We start from the raw sequence: 21,308 nt of genomic DNA, 5'->3' as shown, positions 1-21,308 counted from the left end.
GCGTTTTCTGTACCCTATTCCGCTTTCACTGCTACTAAAATGTACTCTGTCTGCCCTGACTCATTCGGTCCAGAACAACTTCTCTTGTTAGGCTCGCTGTATACTGTCCATGACTTCATTTGATGATCCTCTCATATTATCTCTCCTCATGGAAGAGCAAGAATTAGTGCCAGTTAAGACAAGGGCAGCAGACTTCAAGTTTACCGGGGGTAGAATGTGGGAGATCAGTCAGGAGTATGTTGGAATAGTCCAATTTAGGGTAACAAAGCCATGTCAGGTGAGAACTCCCTGGCTCCCTGACATCAGATTTGGGGGTATCCAATAGGGGGAGAACTTCCCCTGAACAAGTGTGCTAGGTGGTTCCCATTTGAGAAAGTGATTTAAATTGCTAACTTCAGACGGTGTGCCAGTTTTACACTCAGAGGTTACTCTGAAAGAGCTGGAAAGAAAAAAAATCACTTGGAACTTCAGAGTAACTACTTTGAACATCCAGCATGATAAAATTACACCCCCCAACTCCCCATACCTACCCCTAAACAAGAACGCCACACCCCCCCTACGATATTCCCCACCTCCATTGCCCCACCTACAAGGATTCTCCATCCCCCACCTTGACCTGATGCCCCGGCCCACTGGGTCTGACCCCACACCCGACCCAAACAACTCCCACACTGACCCAACCACCTCCAACCCATGACACCCCTCCCACTACCTGACCCTGAAAGACCCTCCCCGCAACCCAAAACTGACCCAACCAGAATCCCCTGCTTGAACTAGCCCCCATCGATCCGAACCCACCTGGCTTGAATGACCCCACCCCCCCCTGATCCGGCCCCACACCTCCATCTGGAACGAACCCCTGATGTCCAAATTCCCCATCCTTCTGATGACCAGGCCCCACACCCCTCTGCTCTCTGAAGCCCTCATCTTCTGATCTCTTAAACCACCCATCCAACATCTGTGACCTCCCAGGGGAACCCCACACAACCCAAACCAAGGATGGTCTCCCCTGCATTCCCCACACATTCCCCCCCTCAATCTGACCCCTGACTAGACTGCGCCTAGCTCAGACCGGCCCAACCACCCCGCAGACCCAAAAGACACCCTGGACAGGATTCCCCCTGACCCGAACATCCTGACCCACCCCCCCCCCCCCCATCCTACCCGATCTGACCACCGCGATACCCCCTTAACCTGAGCCCTCAACCGACCTGACACCCTCTTGAGGTGAACCCCTAATCCTGACCTGATACCCCCAACCCGATTCACCACATTACCCGATTAACTACCTGTCGTCCTATCCGTCCGAACAACCCCCCAACCTGGCCCTATACCCCTGCCCATAACCCGCCTGCTATCCGAATCACCCATCCCCAGACGTCCGATTTCCCACCTCCTTGATGTCCAAATCCTCACTTCTTATATCTGGAACCCCCCCCATGTGCAGATCTCCCTGCAGATGTTGAAACCCCACCATTCCCATGTCCAGATCCCACCGCCAAAGTCTGAACCCTACCCCTACCTCTCATTCACTTAGTTTAGAAACTTCCTGTAATAACCTTTACAAGACCAATGGGGACCTGTAGAATACAAGCTTCCCTGCAGTGGGCGGAAGCATCCCAGCTGGGCTTTGGTACTTTACTCTTTAAAAGCGGGCCCGGACTGGAATTGGCACTTCTGTTAGCCCGACTGGAAACATTTCTGTCGTATGTCGCCATAACAGCTGTTTCCTGAAACTAAAGCTCCGGTAAACTCACCTTCCCCTGGATCTTTATTTTCGTATCTGTACTCGTATTTGTACTCGTTGGAGTTCAGAAGGATGAGGGGGTATCTGATTGAAACATCCAGGATACTGCGAGGTCTGGACAGAGTGGACGTGGTGAGGATGTCCCATTAGTAGGAAATATTAAAACCAGAGGACACAATCTCAGACTAAAGGGACGATCCTTTAAAACAGAGATGAGGAGAAATTTCTTTAGCCAGAGGGTGAATCTGTGGAACTCTTTGCTGCAGAAGGCTGTGGAGGCCAAATCACGGAGTGTCTTTAAGACAGAGATAAAGTGGTTCTTGATTAATAAGGTGATCAGGGGTTATGGGGAGAGGGCAGGAGAATGGGGATGAGAAAAATATCAGCCATGATTGAATGGCGGAATTCTGCTCCTATGTCTTCTGGTCTTATGGTCTTTTATACTTCACTTCCCCTTTTCATTAGAACCTTTAAACTCACCTGCTTTATGGTAACAAGTGCTGTAAAACCGGGGCGTGTCCTTCTCCGCTCCTTTCCTTTTGCACCTTGCCGCTGGCACCATGGTGGTGCTTGGCTTCTTCACTCTCATTCAGCCTGAGTCAGGCCTGTCAGGCGAGACAGGCGCCTTCCATTTTAATGAAAATCCGCTGCTGTTTGCCACTCCGGGGAAGTTTGAGCAATGTTTTGGAGGAAGAAAAAGATGATCTTAGTGAAGGCACGAATATGGGAATGGCTTGGAAACAAACATGGCACAAATTGCAAACTGTCTGGTTTAGTCCCAGACTGTTACCAATAGAGTTGGTAGCTAGGGAATAGAGTTCAGAGAAAGTACATCCAGTACCGGATGTGTGATAAGCAGCCTGGTCATTTAGCAACAGTCGAAGAGTTCAGCGAAGTAGCGATGAGATGGAGGATTGAGTCATGAGCGTCCAGCTGAAAACTAATGCTGTGTTTTTAGGTAATATTGTTAAGAAGCAGCATATAGATTAGAAAGAGGAAGGGGCCAAGGATAGATCATTTGGGGACAGCAGAGGTAATGGTGTGGGAGCAGCAAGAGAAGTCATTGCAAGTGATACTCTGGCTACAATTAGATAAATAAGAGTGGAACCAGGCGAGAACCCAGCTGGCCGACAGTAGAAAGGCTTTGGAGGAGAATGGTGTGGTCAGCTGTGTCAAAGGCTGAAGGTAGGTAGAGAAGTATGAAGAGGGAAAGTTTACATTTGTCACAATCACATAGAATATGGTCTGTGACTGAGAATTACTACATCAGTAGTGTGGCAAGTGCAGAAACCTAATGAGAGGGATTGAAACAATAGATTTTGAAATTAGATGCAGACAGGAGCCTTCCAGCTTAAATTTTGTCTTTTTCAAGCTGTACAAGATAAGAGACATAGAAACATAGAAAATAGGTGCAGGAATAGGCCATTCGGCCCTTCGAGCCTGCACCTGCATTCAACATGGCTGACCATGCAAATTCAGTATCCCACTCCCACTTTTAGCACAGTTGCTTCACAGTTCCAGGGTCCTAGGTTCGATTCCCGGCTTGGGTCACTGTCTGTCAAGAGTCTGCACCTTCTCACCGTGTCTGCGTGGGTTTCCTCCGGGTGCTCTGGTTTCCTCCCACAAGTCCCGAAAGGCGTGCCGTTGGGTAATTTGGACATTCCAAATTTTCCCTCCGTGTACCCGAACAGGCGCCGGAATGTGGCGACCAGGGTCTTTTCACAGTAACTTCATTGCAATGTGAATGTAAGCTTACTTGTGACAATAAAGATTGTTATTATTATAACCCCTTAAGTATCCTTTGTCAGCTTATCCTAGCCAATGTACGTCTCATACCTCAAAGTTAACTTTCTTCAAGTTCGGAACCTTACTCAGCCGTAGAGATATGTCAGCCTTACCACATGGGATATCTTAATGGTTTTTGTCCCAGACGTTTACTGTGCTGGTATCTTAACAAAATTATAAATGTTCCTGTTGCGGATTTGAAGGTCGAGATTTATGTATCAGTCAAGGTTCGAATTTGTGATTTCCTGCATTTCAACACTTTTGAGCATAGAATGATAAAACATAGAAGGAGATCATTCAACCCACCGTGTTTGTGCTGGCTCTATGGTCGAGCTCTTCAATTAATCCCACACCCCTACATTTTCCAGCAGCCCTATTCTTTCTTTTTCACTTCATATATTTCATTATCTTTAACATATTATTATTTAATCTGTTACTTGCACCCATGGTGATTGCCAAACACTTTAAGGTCAATGGCAAAGTTCTTTGTGACTTCAGGGCCATCAGAGAGATGTACTCTCTGTGGCAATCTACTTCTACTATCCGACAATGCGAAGTGGGTTAACAGCCAGGATTGTCACACCATTCTGCTTGGTAAAGATAAAAAAATAAGCTGGCTGGAAAATGGACAAGCCCAGGCGAAGAACAATGGCCAATAGTTCAGGATAACACCAAAGTGGAATTGAATGGAAAATTATGTGAAGTAAATCTGGGCAGAATCTTTAAGTGAGGTTACGATTTTTGCATTGAATTAAAAATCAGTGGGTAGTTCAAGTCCTGGAGAAAAAAAAAGTTGAACATAGAACAGTACAGCACAGTACAGGCCCTTCGGCCCACAATGTGGGGCCTCACGGTAGCATGGTGGTTAGCATCAATGCTTCACAGCTCCAGGGTCCCAGGTTCGATTCCCCGCTGGGTCACTGTCTGTGTGGAGTCTGCACGTCCTCCCCATGTGTGCGTGGGTTTCCTCCGGGTGCTCCGGTTTCCTCCCACAGTCCAAAGATGTGCGGGTTAGGTGGATTGGCCATGCTAAATTGCCCGTAGTGTAAGGTTAATGGGGGGATTGTTGGGTTACGGGTATACGGGTTATGTGGGTTTAAGTAGGGTGATCATTGCTCGGCACAACATCGAGGGCCGAAGGGCCTGTTCTGTGCTGTACTGTTCTATGTTCTATGTTCTAATGTTGTGCCAGCCATTTATCAGAATTTGACATCAACCTAACCTACACCCCTTCAATTTACTGGTGTCCATGTGCCTGTCTAAGAGTCGCTTAAATGTCCCTAATGACTCTGACTCCACCACCTCCACTGGCAGTGCATTCCACGCACCCACCACTCTGTGTAAAGAACCTACCTCTGACATCTCCCCAATACCTTCCTTCAATCACCTTAAAATTATGTCCTCTCACCTCGTCCGCCCTGGGGAAAGGTCTCTGGCTATCCATCCGATCCATGCCTCTCATCACCTTGTACACCTCTATCAGGTCACCTCTCTTTCTTCTTCACTCCAGTGAGCAAAGCCCTAGCTCCCTCAACCTTTCTTCATAAGATATGCCCTCCAATCCAGGCAGCAGCCTGGTAAATCTCCTCTGCACCCTCTCCAGAGCATCTAAATCCTTTGTATAATGAGGCGACCAGAAGTGGACACAGTGTGGTGTATATTCCACATGTGGTCTAACCAGGGTTTAAACTTAATCCCCCTGTTAATGAAAGCCAATTCAATATGCCTTCTCAACAACCCTATCAACCTGGGTGGCAACTTTGAGGGATCTATGTACATGGACCCCAAAATCCCTCTATTCCTCCACAATTCCAAGAATCCTGCCTTTAACCATGTATTCAGAATTCAAATTGATCTCACATTTATCTAGGTTGAACTCCATCTGCTACTTCTCAGCCCAGCTCTGCATCCTGTCAATGTCCTGTTGTAACCTGCAACAGCCCTCGACACTATCTACAACTCCACCAACCTTCGTGTCATCGGCAAACTTACTAACCCACCCTTCCAGTTCCTCATCCAAGTCATTTATAAAAACCACAAAGAGCAGAGCTCCCTGTGGGACACCACTGGTCACCGACCTCCAGGCGGAATACTTTCCATGCACGACCACTTGCTGAAGTTGAATAGAATCCAACATGTTTAGTTCAAGACTAAGAGAGAATGCATAGAGTGAAGAAAAGGCATGTAGTGTGGCTTTGGAAACTAGAATAAACAAGTCAGAGCATCAATTATGTACAACTCAGTGAAGGTTATATTGAAAATGTATTTCTCAGAGATGAGCGTTTGCTAACTAGATAAAATAAGGTTGATCATATCAAAAAATTAAATCTCTGAGTTTTAAAAATTGAGTAGAAGAAAAATAAAGCCAATATATTTGAGGGTGGCCAAAACATCACATTCTTAAAATTATTTGCAGTTTGCAATCATGTTTTGTTGATCTTAGAATTATTTTACATGCCTATAGAAAATCCTCCCATTGGAATCTTAACAGTTCCGATGATCAAGCTTGATTTGACATTTAATTTTGTGCAATTATATATGTTGATGCAAATGCATCTATCCAGCTGAATGTCGCTGCATTGAAAGGAGCTGGACTGTATTTGCATCGTATTATTTGCCAAGGAAAAATATTAGCTGCACAAACCCTTAAATTAAATGACAAGTCACTGCAGCGTGAATGAGATGACATGCCAACTAAGAGATGTAGTGTGCAGAGAATTTGCAAGCCTTTAACATGTGATATATTATTCAGTAATGACAGGCTTTGCAGGGAGCTGAAGAGAAGCAGAATTGCTTCGTTATATAGACCTTGATGAATTATGCGGACTTGACGCTGTGCCAAAATGAACTGAGAAGGCTAAAAACTCACGTCTGCAATATCAGTTATGATCTGATCTTGTTGAGTTTGATTCTTAGGTGCGGTATATTTCTTTGGAAAACCAGCATTATTCAGAACGTAGTTGGAAATTTCCACATAGTTCGATGAAAGTGTGGCAGGGGTCTTGTCTCAACCGAATGTCGTTTTGTCAAACTTTGCCAGAGGTGTGTGTGGCAGCTTCAATTTTGGATTTTAAGAATGCATTTGAAAAGGTGCCACGCAGGAGGTTATTACACAAAATTACGACTCATGGGATTTAACATAATATATCAGCATGGATTGCGAATTGGTTAATGGACAAAAAAGTCAGAGGAGGAATAATTTTTTTAGGTTGTCAGGCTGTAAGTGGCAGGGTATTGCAAGGTTCAATACTTGAGCCTCAGCACTTTATAAACTGTATTAATGACTTAGATGAAGGGACTGAATGTATTGTATCCAAATTTGCTGAAGATGCAAGGTTAGGTGGGAAAGTAAGTGGTGAGGAGGACGGAAAGAGGCAGATGAGGGATCCAGGCAGGTTGGTGAATGAGCAAGCACATGGCAGATGGAATACAATGTGATGAAATTCTGAAGTTATCCCATTTGGCAGGAAAATAAAATAAGCAGAATATTGTTTGGATAGTGAGAGACTTAGAAGTGTTTGTATTCAAGGACACCTGGGTGTTTAATTGTGCATGTATCACAGAAAGTTAGCATGCAGGTACAGCAAACAATTAGGGAAGACAAATAGTATGTTAGTTTTCACATTAAAGGAATTGGGGTACAGGGATAAAGATGTTTTACTACAATAGTACAAGGCAAACAGTGTGCAGTTTAGGTTTCCTTCCCTATGGAAGGAGATATTTGCCCGAGAGGGGAGTGCAACCAAGATTCATTGGACTTCTTCCAGGGACGAGGGGATTATCCTCTGGGAAGAGATTGAGTAAATTAGGGCTATGTCCTTTGTAATGAGAGGCGATCTAATTGAAACATATAACATTTTCATAGGGTTCGACTATTCACAATCTATATGATTGACAAGCAGGGACAGAATGTAACATGGCAAAATTTGCAGGTGATACTAAAATACATATGTGGTCACTTCAATTTTGGAAAGCAGACATTGAAGAGGAGATAAAGAATTTACAGACGGATATAGATAGGCTTGGAGAATGGACCAAAATTTGGTTATCCATTTTGGCCGTAAAAATAGAAAGGCAAATTATTATCTAAATGGAAAACAGATTCAAAATGCGTCAGGGCAGAGGAAGCTGGGTGTCGTTGTTCATGATTAGCAAAAAGTCGGTGTGCAGGTACAGCATGTATTAAAAGGTAAATGGAATGTTAGTGTTTATTGCAAAAGGACTGGAGTATAAAATTAGAGAAATGTTGTTGCAACTGTGTAGCGCGTTGGTGAGACCACATCTGGAGTATTGTGTCCAGTTCTGGTCTCGTTATGTGGTGGCATTGGAGGCAGTTCAGAGGAGGTTCACCAGATTGATGCCAGGGATGAAAGGGTTGACGCATGAGGAGAGATTGGACAGTTTGGGCTTATACTCGCTGGGATTAGAAGAATGAGAGGGGGTCTGATCCAGGTATATAAAATAATAAAAGGGATTGATCAGGTAAACGTAAACCAATTGTTCCCCCTTGTTGGGCAATCTAGAATGAGAGGTCACAGATATAGGTTGAGAGGCAGTAGATTTAGAACTGAGATGAGGGGGAGCTACTTCTCGCAGAGGGTGGTGAATTTATTGACCTGCTCCATAGTGCGGTGGAGTCTGAATCATTAAATGGTTTCAAGAAGGAGCATGATATATTTCTAAATTTACAACATAGATGCAAATTTAGGTCACTTACTCCATAAAACACATTCCTGAGAGTAACCCTTTGAGTTGCAATCCCTTCATAAAACATTAGTGAGACGCACAACCCCATTTCCTCAATTCCTGGCCCTCTCCCAGAAATGCATCTTAACAATGTTCGTGCACCGGTTGGGAAGAAAACTCCCTCACTGTTCTGCTGCCAGCTCTCTTTTCCTGATCAGCTGCCACATCAACAAGGCACCAGGACAAAAGGAGCGACACAAACGTGTTATGCACGTAAGGCAGCCAGTTGGCACATCTCCTCCACCGGCACTTCAGTCTGTGAGCATAAAAGTGTGAAGCTAGCAGCAGAAATGCCGTACTGTCAGGCAAATCCTGGGATCCAAAACCTTGTGAGAGAATGAAAAAGAACAGACAGAGAAACGCTCCAGTAGGTTATGCTCTCATAAGATTGCATCAGAAATTAATCAAGGCTTCTTTTTTCCCCAAAATGGAGATTGCTTATCTCAGGGTGAAGAACGTTTCTTGGCCCGGCGAGAAAATCGTGAATCGCGGAGTCACGGAGAGATTTAAATGAGCACCAACATTCCCAGCTGTCCTGGCCAATGCGACATGTTTTATTGCAGGATTTCTGTCTGAGGTTCTTTCATTGTTGCAGTTGGGGGGAAAAAAAATTTGCAAGCCATGAACTGTGAACAGGTGATTTGTCTGCTTCCAGTCCTGAATAAGTGTTCTGCAGCTCTTGGGGATGCTTTTCAAATTGAAACAAACCTCTCCCCGGCAACTCAATATGCTGCTGTGTTACCTGGGAAAATACACAGGAGAAGTAACCTGCTTGCTCCTTTGCTGTGTGTTAGAAATGCAGCAGGTCAGAAGCTGGGGAAGATTTTCTTTTCCAACACACCAGCCCACTTTATACTTTTGAAAAGTAATTTTATGAATACAATTGACCATTAATGTATAAAAGTCCATTTTGTTGGAACTAAAATGGCCCAGATATATCAGACGAACAGCACTTCTCTTCCTTCTCCTTTCCCAGAAAAACATTGCTCAGAAAGGACCCTTTATAACCACAAGGTAGAAATCAAATTATTGAAAACATTTTGAAGCCAATTAGTTGATGGGATTGGTCAACACCAACCAAATTTGATGTTGACCAGTTCACGTTAGTACCTGAATAAACTCTCATTTAATGTTTGTTCCTCTTTTTAAATATTCTTTCGTGAGGTGTGGGTGTCACTGGCAAGTCCAGCGTTTGTTGCTCATCCCTAATTGCCCTTGAACTGAGTCGCTTACTGGGTAACTTCGGAGGATAGTTAAGAGACAAACACATTCCTGTGGATCTGGAGTCATATATGGGCCAGACCAGATAAGGATGGCAGATTTCCTTCCCTGAAGGGAGGATTGTCTTATGACAATCAATGATAGTTTTATGGCCACCATTACTGAGACTAGCTTTATATTCCAGATTTTATGAATGGATTTTAAATTCCACCAATGACCATGGTGGGATTTGAACCCCCTGTTCTCAGAGCATTAGCCTGGGCGTATGGATGTCCAGTGACATGGCCACTATGCCAAGTGTTCCCCAAGAGGTTTGGTGCCCTCCTCAAACATTGAATTCTATCCCTCACCCTTTCCCACCTGCTTCTATCCCCAGCCCCCTCCACCATAACGGAAATTCTCATCCAAGTTTTTTTTTTAATTACCTCTCGGCCCATCATCTCCAATTTTCTCCTTGGCAATCTCCTTGCCTTTTCACAATGCAAACTTTCCGACATTTTCTGCTATTTCTAGACATTCTCCTCCCTCTGCTTCACCATAAGTTGCAAAGCCTTGAATCCCTGTTGATTATCTCTCCCCTGCTGTATCTCTCTTCCACATCCAAAAACATTCAAATACTTTCTCTCCTATTTCGTTTTTGCTTATTGCCCCAAACTCATCCTTGGTGTTTGTATTTCCTTTGTCACTTTTAGGAAGCACCTTGGCATTATTGTTCGATCAAGGGTGTTATATAAACATTGTTGACGTCAGTGGGGATTCCACAGGTACTGGCATTGCTCTTGTAGCTCATTGAAATGACCATTCTTCATGTTTGAGTGTTGACCGTGAAGCGGTGCCCAATGTGAACTCAGCATAGTGGCCAGCTTGTCTACCTGTAGCGGCAGGTGGCGTTCAGAAGTGACTGTTAGGCCACTAAAATCAGACCATTGGGGGTGAGGGGGAATGGTGCTCAGCGCACTGGTTATGTTGGGTGAGGGTGTGTGGGGGTTGCCCAAGGTTTCCACGTGGGAACCAGAGATATTTTCCGCGACTTCCTGGCCTACATGAAAACCTAGTCAAGAAATACTAAATTTCCCTTTAGACTTGGCTTCTGTTTCCAAGAGATTTTGCCAGGTGGGGAATAAGGCAGCATTACTCGCCTCAGGTCAAAATGGCACATTGGGCCCCGATTATATGGGGCCCACCTGCAGTTTTGAAAAGAATTCTGCTCCATTTTAACTTCTCCCTGCCACCCAAATATGGTTTCCACAAAGAGGGGCGGAGTTAAAATTGAGGCCTCCAGTCTCCGCAGAATATTGGTCTAATGGTCATCGGTATTTCCCAGAGGGGATGTCAGACAGCGATCCAAAATGAAAGTGCTGGCTAACCTTTTTCCCTCTGAGGCCACGTCTGCTGACCAACCTGAAGCTCTAACTGAGAACAGCTCACTCAAGAGTCAGAGATTGAACTCGGAATCTTTCTGATCTGATTGACTCAGCCCCATCTTTGTATGATGTATTTAACCCAGTTAGCCTTGGGCGGAATTATGCATGACTTAAAACATGCTGAGAGCAAACCAATATCAGTGAGTAAAGTGATTCACATATTCAAGCAACTATCTTCCAAACACTGAGTTGTTTGTGGCTCAGATGCAAATGAGGCCCAGCATTGTTCATTTATAATGTCGATAATGGTCCTTTTGACTTCTACTTGATTTCCCTACAGATGATGCACATTAGGAAAGTGTCAAATTTTGTAATGCACTTTCTCATTTGCTATCTAAATTACAGGTTGCAAACCTGGCGTGCTCCATTTCAAATAATGAGGAAGGCGTGAAGTTGGTTCGCATGGCGGCAACACAGATCGATAGCCTCTGCCCGCAGGTAAGAAAGGATGCTGCTGCAAACATGGTATTGGCTGCTGCACCATCATAGATGCAAGGCATTTCAAACAAAAAGCTATCAGTATGAAAATTATAGGAGTGGATAGATAATACTGTTCCGATTATCTTTCACAGCCTGAATGACAGCAGGTGCCTTGAAACCAAATCATGCGATTTAGAAACAAATGCACAAAGCTATTTTTCTTTTACCACACAATGCTCCTGTTTGCAAAATATAAAGCACATCCCCTGCTGTCTTAAAACACGGCTGAAAACTTCAATGCAAACAAAAGGCGAGAATATTCCAAAAGCATGTGCATGAAAAGCAGGAGCTGCGGAAAAATCTATTAGTGCTGCCGTTCCAACCCGGATAACCAAAGGACATCCAAGTGTGAATGTAATCCAAGCCTGGAATTCTGAATGTGCCGTTTTAATTCCCATTCATAATTCTTGATCCAAGCGTGAAATCATCCCCAGAAGCTGATTTTAATGCCAGTCACACCAAACATAATGAACAGCTGTCAGGTTTCTCCTGGAGGCAGAGTGCATTTCCCTTCAATCCTGCCGCTTCTGCGCGTTGGTGCTCAGTAATCTTTGTTGTTTTTTTCTGTCTATGTCCTGGAATACTGGAAATGGGGAAATTCATGGCATGAGATGCTGGAATGACTCGGCAGGTCAGTCAGCATCTGTGGCGAGAGAGAGAAAGAGAGAGACAGTAAACATTTCAGCGTCTGTGACCTTGCACCAGAGCTGGAAGATGTAACACTTTACAAACGAGTACAGAACCAGGGAAAAGGGAGGAGAGAACAAAGGCGAAGGCCGATAACATATGAAGAACCTGCCCGGATGAGTGGAACTCCAACAACACTCAAGAAGCTCAACACCATCCAGGACAGAGCAGCCACTTGATTGCTCCCCCTTCCAGAAACATCTCTCCACCCCTGATGAACAATGGCAGCCGTGTGTATCATCTACAAGATGCATTGCACCACGGCTCCTTACACAGCACCTTTCAAACCCACGACCACTATTATCTAGAAGGACAGATGAGGCACATATCAACCATGATAAAATGGCGGAGCACACTTGATGGGCCGCATGCCTAATTCTACACCTATATCTTATGAACTTATGACAAGGGCAGCAAATACCTGGGAACACCAACTCCTGGAGGTTCCCCTCCAAGGCCACTTACCACCTTGACTTGGAAATACAACACTGTTACTTCACCGTGACTGGGCCCATAAGACATAGGAGTATAATTAGGCCACTCGGCCCATCGAGTCTGCTCCGCCATTTAATCATGGCTAAGATTTTTCTCATCCCCATTCTCTTGTCTTCTCCCCATAACCCCTGATCCCCTTATTCAAGAACCTATCTATCTCTGTCTTAAATACACTCAGTGATTTGGCCTCCACAGCCTTCTGCGGCAAAGAGTTCAGCAGGTTTACCACCCTGTGGTTGAAGAAATTCCTCCTCATCTCAGTTTTAAAGGATCGTCCTTTTAGTCTGAGATTGTGTCCTCTGCTTCTAGTTTTTCTGACAAGTGGAAACATCCTTTCCACATCCACTCTATCCAGGCCTCACAGTATCCTGTAGGTTTCAATAAGATCCCCCCTCATCCTTCTAAACTCCAACGAGTACAGACCCAGAGCCCCCAACCGTTCCTCATACAAAGAACAATACAGCACAGGAACAGGCCCTTCAGCCCTCATAGCCTGTACTGGTCATGATACCAACCTTTTCCAAAACCCTCAGCACTTTGCCGTATCCCTCTATACTCATCCTATCCATGTGTTTGCCAATATGCCTTTTGAACGCTGTTAATGATTCTGATTCCACAACCTCCCCTGGAAACACGTTCCAGCCATTCACTACCCTCTGCGTAAAAAACCTGCCTCGCACATCTCCAATAAACTTTGCCCGACGAGCCATAAACCTATGCCCCTGGTGACTGACGCCTCCACCCTGGGAAATAGTGCTACCCATCCACTCTTCCATGCCCCTCACAATGTAGATCTCTATCAGGTCACCCCTCAACCTCCGTCTTTCGGATGAAAACATTCCGTATCTATTCAGCCGCTCCACATAGCTAACACCCTCTAGACCAGGCAACAAGCTCCTCTGCACCCTCTCCAAAGTCTTCACATCCTTCTGGTAGTGTGGCACCAGAATTGTGCACAATATCCCAAGTGCGGCCTGACCAAGGTTCTATACAACTGTAGCATGACTTACTATTTTTTATACTTGATGCCCCGTCCAATGAAGACAAGCATTCCATATGCTTTCTTGACTACCTTTTCCACTTGTGTTGCCGCCTTTAAAGATCTGTGGGCCTGCACGCCCCAGATCTCTCTGACTTTCTATATTCCTAAGAGTTTTGCCATTTACGGTATATTTCCCCTCTATGTTAGACCTACCGAAATGCATTACCTCACATTTGTCCGGATTAAACTCCATTTGCCATTTCTCTGCCCAAGTCTCCAACCTATCCATGTTCTATTGTAAATTCTGACAATCCTCAACACTATCTGCCGCTCAGTCAACCTTGGTGTCATCCGCAAACTTCCTAATCAGGCCGGCTACGATTTTCTCCAAATTGTTTATGTACACTACAAACAACAGAGATCCAAGCACAGATCCCTAGTCCCACCCTTCCATTCAGAAAAACACCCTTCTACTGTTACCCTTTGCCTTCTGTGACTGAGCCAGTTCTGTATCCATCATACCACCTCACCTTTCATCCCGTGTGACTTCACCTTCTGTACCAGTCTGCCATGAGGCACCTTGTCATCCGCCGCCCTCCCCTCATCAATCATCTTTGTCACCACCTCGCTCATGAGTCCATTTGTTTCCAAATGGGTATAAATCCTGTCCTTGCGAATTCTCTCCAATAATTTACCTCCTACCGACATGAGGCTTGACAGCCTATAGTTTACAGGATTACCCCTGCTATCTTTCTTAAATAATCGTACCACATTAGCTATTCTCCAATCCTCTGGGATCTCACCTGTAGCCAATGAGGATACAAACATGTCAGTCAAGGCCCCAGCAATTTTCTCCCTTGCTTCCCTCAGTATTCTGGGGTAAATCCCATCCGGCTCAGGAGACTTATCTACCTTAATATATTTTAAAAGACCCAAAACCTCCTCCATTTTGATGTTAACATGATCCAGGCTGCCTACACACCCCACCCAAAAATCATCTTCCACAAAGTCCCTTTCTTTGGTGAACACAGATGCAAAGTATTCATTTAGTACCTCGCCCATTTCCTCTGGCTCAACACATAGATTCCCTCCCACTGTCCTTAACTGGTCCAATCCTTCCCTGGCCACCCTCTTGCTTTTTACTTTTGAATAAAAAGCTTTGGGATTCACCTTAATCCTACTTGCCAAGGACTTTTCATGACCCCTCCTAGCCCTCCTAATTTCCCGGTTCAGTACCTTCCTACTTTCTTTATACTCCTCAAGTGTTTTGACAGTCCCCACCCTTCGAGACCGTACACAAGTCTCCTTTTTCTTTTTTTTTAATAAACAATTTTATTGAGGTAGTTTTTGGCTTTATAAACAGTTACAGACATCATCAGAAAGGAAGCAAAAAAGGCAAAAATGTGCAAACATCCACGTACTTTCAATACTTCCATCGTACCGTATTGCACAAGCCCGCTCCCCTCCCACCCGTACTACCCGCCATATTTTCCCTCCTACTCTACTCTACCCCCCCCCCCCCCTCCCCCCACACCCCTGCTGACGTTCACTCTCCAGCAAAGAAGTCAATAAATGGTTGCCACTTCCGGGTGAACCCCTGCACAAATCCCCTCAAGGCGAACTTAATTTTTTCCATCCCCAGGAAACTTGACATGTCCGCAAGCCACCACTCAGTCTTCGGGGGCTTTGAGTCCCTCCACGCCAATAATATTCGTCGCCGGGCTATCAGGGAAGCAAAGGCCAGCACATCGCCGCTTTCTCCCCCTGGATGCCCGGGTCTTCCGAAACCCCAAAAATTGCCACCCCTGGACTCATCACCACCCTTGTTTTTAGCACCTGGGACATGACCCCCGCAAATCCCTCCCAGTACCCCCTCAGCTCAGGGCATGCCCAAAACATGTGCACATGGTTCGCTGGTCCTCCCGCGCACCTAGCGAATTTGTCCTCTATCCCGAAAAATTTGCTCATCCGAGCCACCGTCATATGGGCCCGGTGAACGACCTTAAATTGGATCAGCCCGAGCCTAGCACATGTCGCGGTCGAGTTTACCCTACTCAGGGCCTCTGCCCACAGCCCATCCTCCATTTTCCCGCCTAGCTCCTCCTCCCATTTAAGTTTCAGTTCCTCTGTCTGGGACCCTTCCTCCCTCATGAGCACCTTATAAATACCCGAGACTCTACCCTCCCCTTCGTCCCTCCCAGAGACTATTCTGTCTAGGATCCCCATTGGCGGGAGGCGCGGGAAAGATGGGACCTGTCTACGAACAAAGTCCCGCAGCTGTAGGTATCTAAAATCATTTCCCCTTACCAACCCAAATTTCTCCTCCAAGCTCCTCAAACTCGCGAAGCTCCCTTCCAGGAACATATCACCCACCCTTCCCGCCCCTGCTCGCCGCCATACTCGGAACCCCCCATCCATACTGCCGGGAGCAAACCGATGGTTGTCGCAGATTGGCGCCCAGACAGACGCCCCCATCTCCCCCACATGACTCCTCCACTGGCCCCATATCCGCAGGGTCGCCACCACTACCGGGCTGGTGGTGTACTTGGCCGGCGGCAGCGGTAGAGGAGCCGTGACCAGGGCTTCCAAACTGGAGCCCCTGCACGAAGCCGCCTCCACCCGCTCCCAAATAGACCCCGTACCCACCATCCACTTCCTTATCATAGCGATGTTGGCCGCCCAGTAATAATTGACCAGACTCGGCAAAGCCAGCCCTCCCTCACTGCGGTTCCTCTCCAACATCGCCTTCTTCACCCGTGGAGACTTTCCCGCCCAGACAAAGCTCATGATCAGCCCGTTAACTCTTTTGAAGAAGGACTGTGGGATAAAGATCGGGAGGCACTGAAAAATAAACAAAAATCGAGGGAGGATTGTCATCTTTACAGTCTGCACCCTCCCTGCCAGCGACAGCGGGAGTGCATCCCATCTCCGAAACTCTCCCTTCATTTGCTCCACCACCCTGGCCAAATTTAACTTCTGCAGCCTGCCCCAGTCTCGTGCCACCTGGATTCCCAAATACCGGAAATTTTCCTCAACTAACCTAAACGGTAGCCCTCTCAATCTGTTCTCCTGGCCCCTTGCCTGTACCACAAACATTTCACTCTTGACCGTATTTAATTTGTATCCTGAGAACTGGCCGAACTCCCTCAGCATTCCCAGTATAGTTCCCATCCCGGCCACTGGGTCCGACACGTACAGGAGCAGGTCTTCTGCATAAAGAGAAACCCTGTGTTCAACCCCGCCCCTCACCATCCCCTTCCAACCCTCTGCGGCTCTCAGTGCAATTGCCAGCGGCTCTATGGCCAGCGCAAACAGCAGCGGGGAGAGCGGGCAGCCCTGCCTGGTCCCTCGGTACAACCTAAAGTACTCCGACACTTCTCTGTTGGTCCTGACACTGGCCCTCGGGGCCTGATATAATAATTTGATCCAATCCACCAATCCCTCCCCGAACCCAAACCGTCCGAGCACCTCCCATAGATATTCCCACTCCACCCGGTCAAAGGCCTTCTCGGCGTCCATAGCCACCACTACCTCCACCTCTCTACCCGCCGGGGGCATCATTATCACATTGAGCAATCTCCTCAGATTTGCCGCCAGCTGCCTACCTTTCACGAACCCCGTTTGATCCTCCCCAATCACCTCCGGTACACAGTCCTCCATTCTACCCGCCAGTACCTTTGCCAGGAGCTTGGCATCTACATTAATCAGGGAGATTGGCCTGTAGGACACGCACACCTCCGGGTCTTTACCCCGCTTCAATATCAGAGATATGGTGGCTTGTGACATTGTCGGCGGCAGGGTCCCTCTGTCCCTTGCCTCATTGAAAACCCTCGCCAAGACCGGGCCCACCAGCTCCGAGAACTTCCTATAAAACTCTACTGGGTATCCATCCGGCCCCGGGGACTTCCCCGACTGCATGGCCTTTAGGCCCCCCAATACCTCCTCTACTCTAATCGGGGCCCCCAGCTCTTCCACTCGCCCCCCCCCCCCCCCCCCCCCCCCCCCCACCAACTGTTGGGAATGTTAACCCATCCAGAAACCTTTTCATCCCCTCCGGTTCTTCTGGCGGCTCCGAAGTATACAGCTTACGATAGAAGTCCCGGAATACCCTATTCAATTCTGCCGGATCCTCCACTTTGCGCCCCCCCTCGTCCCTCACTCTACCTATTTCCCTGGCCGCCTCCCTTCTCCTAAGTTGCTGCGCTAACAGTCTGCTAGCCTTTTCCCCATACTCGTACACCACTCCCCTCGCCTTCCTAAGCTGTTCCACGGCCCTGCTCGTGGATAGTGCCCCCAGTTCCGCCTGTAGCCTCTGCCTCTCCCTGAGTAAAACCTCCCCCGGGGACTCCGCGTGCTCTTCATCTATCCGACCCATTTCCCTGACCAATCTGTCCATCTCTGCCCGGTCTGCCTTGGCTCTATGGGCCCCAATTGAAATCAGCTCCCCCCGCACTACTGCCTTTAGCGCCTCCCACATGGTCGCCGCTGAGACCTCCCCAGTGTCATTCACCTGCAGGTAATTTTTTATACATTTCCGAAGCCTCTCGCAGATCCCCTCCTCCGACAGCAGTCCCACATCTAGCCTCCATTGCGGGCGTTGATAACTCGCTCCCCCGAACTGCAGGTCCACCCAATGCGGGGCATGGTCTGAAATGGTAATTGCTGAGTATTCCCTGTTCTTTACCTCCCCCATACAGTCCCTGCTTAGTACAAAGAAATCTATCCTGGAATATACTTTGTGGACGTGCGAGTAAAATGAGTAGCCCCTTCCTGTTGGCTGTCCCTCTCTCCAGGGGTCCACTGCCCCCATTTGCTCCATAAACCCTTTCAGCTCCCTTGCCATTGCTGAGAGTCTACCCGTTCTGGGACACGACCGATCCAAAGTCGGGTCAAGGACCATGTTAAAGTCCCCTCCCATTATTAGCCTGCGAGAATCCAAGTCCGGGATCTTCCCCAGCACTCTTTTAATGAAGTCCACGTCATCCCAGTTCGGGGCATATATATTCACCAGCACCACTCTTCTCCCCTCCAGCCTGCCCCGTACCATCAGGTATCTGCCCCCCCTGTCTGCGGATATGCCCTCTGCCTCAAATTGCACGCGCTTGTTGATCATGATTGCCACCCCTCTGGACTTCGAGTCCAAGTCCGAGTGGAAGACCTGGCTAATCCAGCCCTTCCTTAGCCTGGTCTGGTCTGACACTTTCAGATGTGTCTCCTGCAACATAATTACGTTCGCCCTCAGGGCCCGCAAGTGCGCGAACACCCGCGCCCTCTTAACCGGCCCATTCAGTCCCTTGACGTTCCAGGTGATCAGCCTGGTCAGGGGCACATCCCCCCCCCCCCCCCCCCCCCCCGCCGGTCAGCCATAGCCTTTCTCGGGCCGGCCCCTGACCCGTACGTCGCACCCTTCCTGGCCCGCCCTATAGCTGCCTCCACCCTCGACCTCCTTTCCAGTGCCTATTTCAAGTCCCTCTCCCGTCAGCAGAACAACCCCCCCCCTCCCCTAACCCCATCCCCCGATACCCCCACCCCTGCCATCAACTGGCTGTAACTTCCCCCCCATCTGACTTCCTTGACTAGCCAATCTGCTAGCCCGGTGACTCAACACTCCGGCGCCTTCCTGTCCCATTCCCCTTGTTTCCCCGCCCTCCTCCCCACCCACTGGGGCAAGCCGGCTCCAGTGTCTTCCGCGAGCTGCACAAAAAGCCCAAACAGGAAAAAAAAAAGGGAAAAACCACAGAAAAAAGAGAAAAAGCACATAAATGTCCATGAACAAAGGAAAGAGTCTCAAATGTTCCGCTTGGCCCCTTTGGCCCAGCAAACCGTTGAGCAGCAGTCCAGGCACATTCGGCGTTCCTCCCCACAGAAATCCTCGGGCCCTAACTCGCGTCCTTGGGGCCTCCTTTCGGGACCAGCCCCAGGTCCCTCACAAAATCCATCGCTTCTTCGGGCTCGGAAAAGTAGTGGTGTTGACCCTGGTGCGTGACCCATAGCCGAGCTGGGAACAGCAGACCAAACTTCACGTACTTCTTGAACAGCATCTCCTTGACATTCTTAAAGGCTGCGCGCCGCCGAGCCACCTCCTGGCTTAGGTCCTGATAAATGCGGAGAACACTGTTGTTCCACGTGCTGCTCCTGGCGCTCTTTGCCCACTGCAGCACCCGCTCCTTGTCCACGAACCTGTGGAACCTAATCACCATCGGGCGGGGGGGGGGGGGGGGGGGGGGGGGGGGGCGCCCCTGCCTTGCCTGCACTCTGTGTGCCCCCTCCAGCTCCAGCGGTCGCGGAAAGGCTTCGGCCCCCATCAGCTGCTTCAGCAGGTCTGCTACAAACGCTGCAGCATCAGCTCCCTCCGCCCCCTCCGGGAGGCCGACCATCCTCAGATTGTTCCTGCGGACTCTATTCTCCAGCTCCTCCACTCTGTCCAGCAGTCTTCTCTGCCGCTCTTTCAGGCCATCCACTTCTAGCGCTGCAACCGTTTGCGCATCCGCCTGCTCCTCCACCGCCTCTCCCAGCTCCTTAACTTTAACATCCTGGGCGTCCAGCCTCTGGTTCAGCTGATCCACCGCTTTCTGGATTGGGTCCAAGCTGTCCCGCTTCAGCGCTTCAAAACTGGACTTCATTACCTGGAGCATGTTATCCAGCGCCAGCTGGATTGCTGAGTCCGGGGTCCGTGTGTCCGCCATCTTAGGTCCCAGGTAATTTTCTTCCGGTCCTTGTCTCTGTCCCTTTTTCTCCTTCTTCTTCTGCTTTCTGGAATCCCGCTGTTCCATGTGCCGCAGCCCGCTCCTCAGCGCCTCCGCTGCCGCTTTCCTTCGCCCAGCTCCTTCAATTTTACCTCCTGGGCATCTGAAGTGGGTCCAAGCTGTCCCTCCTCAGCAACTCCAAACTTATTTTTTTTCCTTTTGTCCTGGAGGAAGGAAGGTCCGTGGGTCCGCCATCTTACCCTGCAGGTCAGCTTCCTCCTTTCCTCCGTCTCTCTCTCCTTCCTCCTCACCTGCTGGCCTCCCACACTTTCATCTTCTGCAGCCCGCTCTCCTCTTCTGTTCCCGGCAGCCTTTCTGCCGCCTCCGTGGTCCCGCTATCGCGGGGAAACAGCTGTTCAGGCCCGCCGGAGTGAGAGCCCACCGAATGTGCGGCTCACCCAGACATCGCCGCCACCGGAAGTTTACTTTTTCTTTTTGACAAGGTTCACAATATCCCTCGGCTTCCAAGGCTCAATAAACTTCCCATACTTTGTTTTTATAAATTTAGATTACCCAATTATTTTTTCCAATTAAGGGGCAATTTAGTGTGGCCAATCCACCTATTCTGCACATTTTTTGGGTTGTGGTGGCGAAACCCACGCAGACACGGGGAGAATGTGCAAACTCCACACGGACAGTGACCCAGAGCCGGGATCGAATCTGGGACCTCAGCGCCATGAGGCAGCTGTGCTAACTACTAGGCCACCGTGCTGCCCATAAACTTCCCATACTTTTCCTTTGTTCTCTCAGGAACGTGACTTTCCTGAATCCTAATCAACTGTCGCTTGAAAGATTCCCACATGTCCGATGTTAATTTATTGAGAGAGGGGCTGGTTTAGCTCACTGAGCTAAATCGCTGGCTTTTATAGCAGACTAAGCAGGCCAGCAGCACGGTTCGATTCCCGTACCAGCCTCCCCGGACAGGCGCCGGAATGTGGCAACTAGGGGCTTTTCACAGTAACTTCATTGAAGCCTACTCGTGACAATAAGCGATT

At 48.2% G+C, this 21,308-nt stretch overlaps 1 protein-coding gene across 3 annotated transcripts in view; it reads left to right on the top strand.

Moving 5' to 3' along the window:
- The window catches only part of ctnna2 (catenin (cadherin-associated protein), alpha 2), a 1,599,328-nt gene that overhangs the window by 1,166,434 nt on the left and 411,586 nt on the right, over positions 1 to 21,308 (top strand). For all 3 annotated transcript variants that reach the window (XM_038793235.1, XM_038793233.1, XM_038793234.1), the window contains exon 10: positions 11,269 to 11,361. In XM_038793235.1, coding sequence (XP_038649163.1) covers positions 11,269 to 11,361 — 93 coding nt within the window. The remainder of the gene's footprint in view (positions 1 to 11,268; positions 11,362 to 21,308) is intronic.

This window comes from Scyliorhinus canicula, chromosome 3 (assembly GCF_902713615.1).
Source record: "Scyliorhinus canicula chromosome 3, sScyCan1.1, whole genome shotgun sequence".
NCBI lineage: Eukaryota > Metazoa > Chordata > Chondrichthyes > Carcharhiniformes > Scyliorhinidae > Scyliorhinus > Scyliorhinus canicula.
Note: the sequence above shows the minus strand (reverse complement) of the source record. Positions and strands in the feature narration are given on the sequence as shown.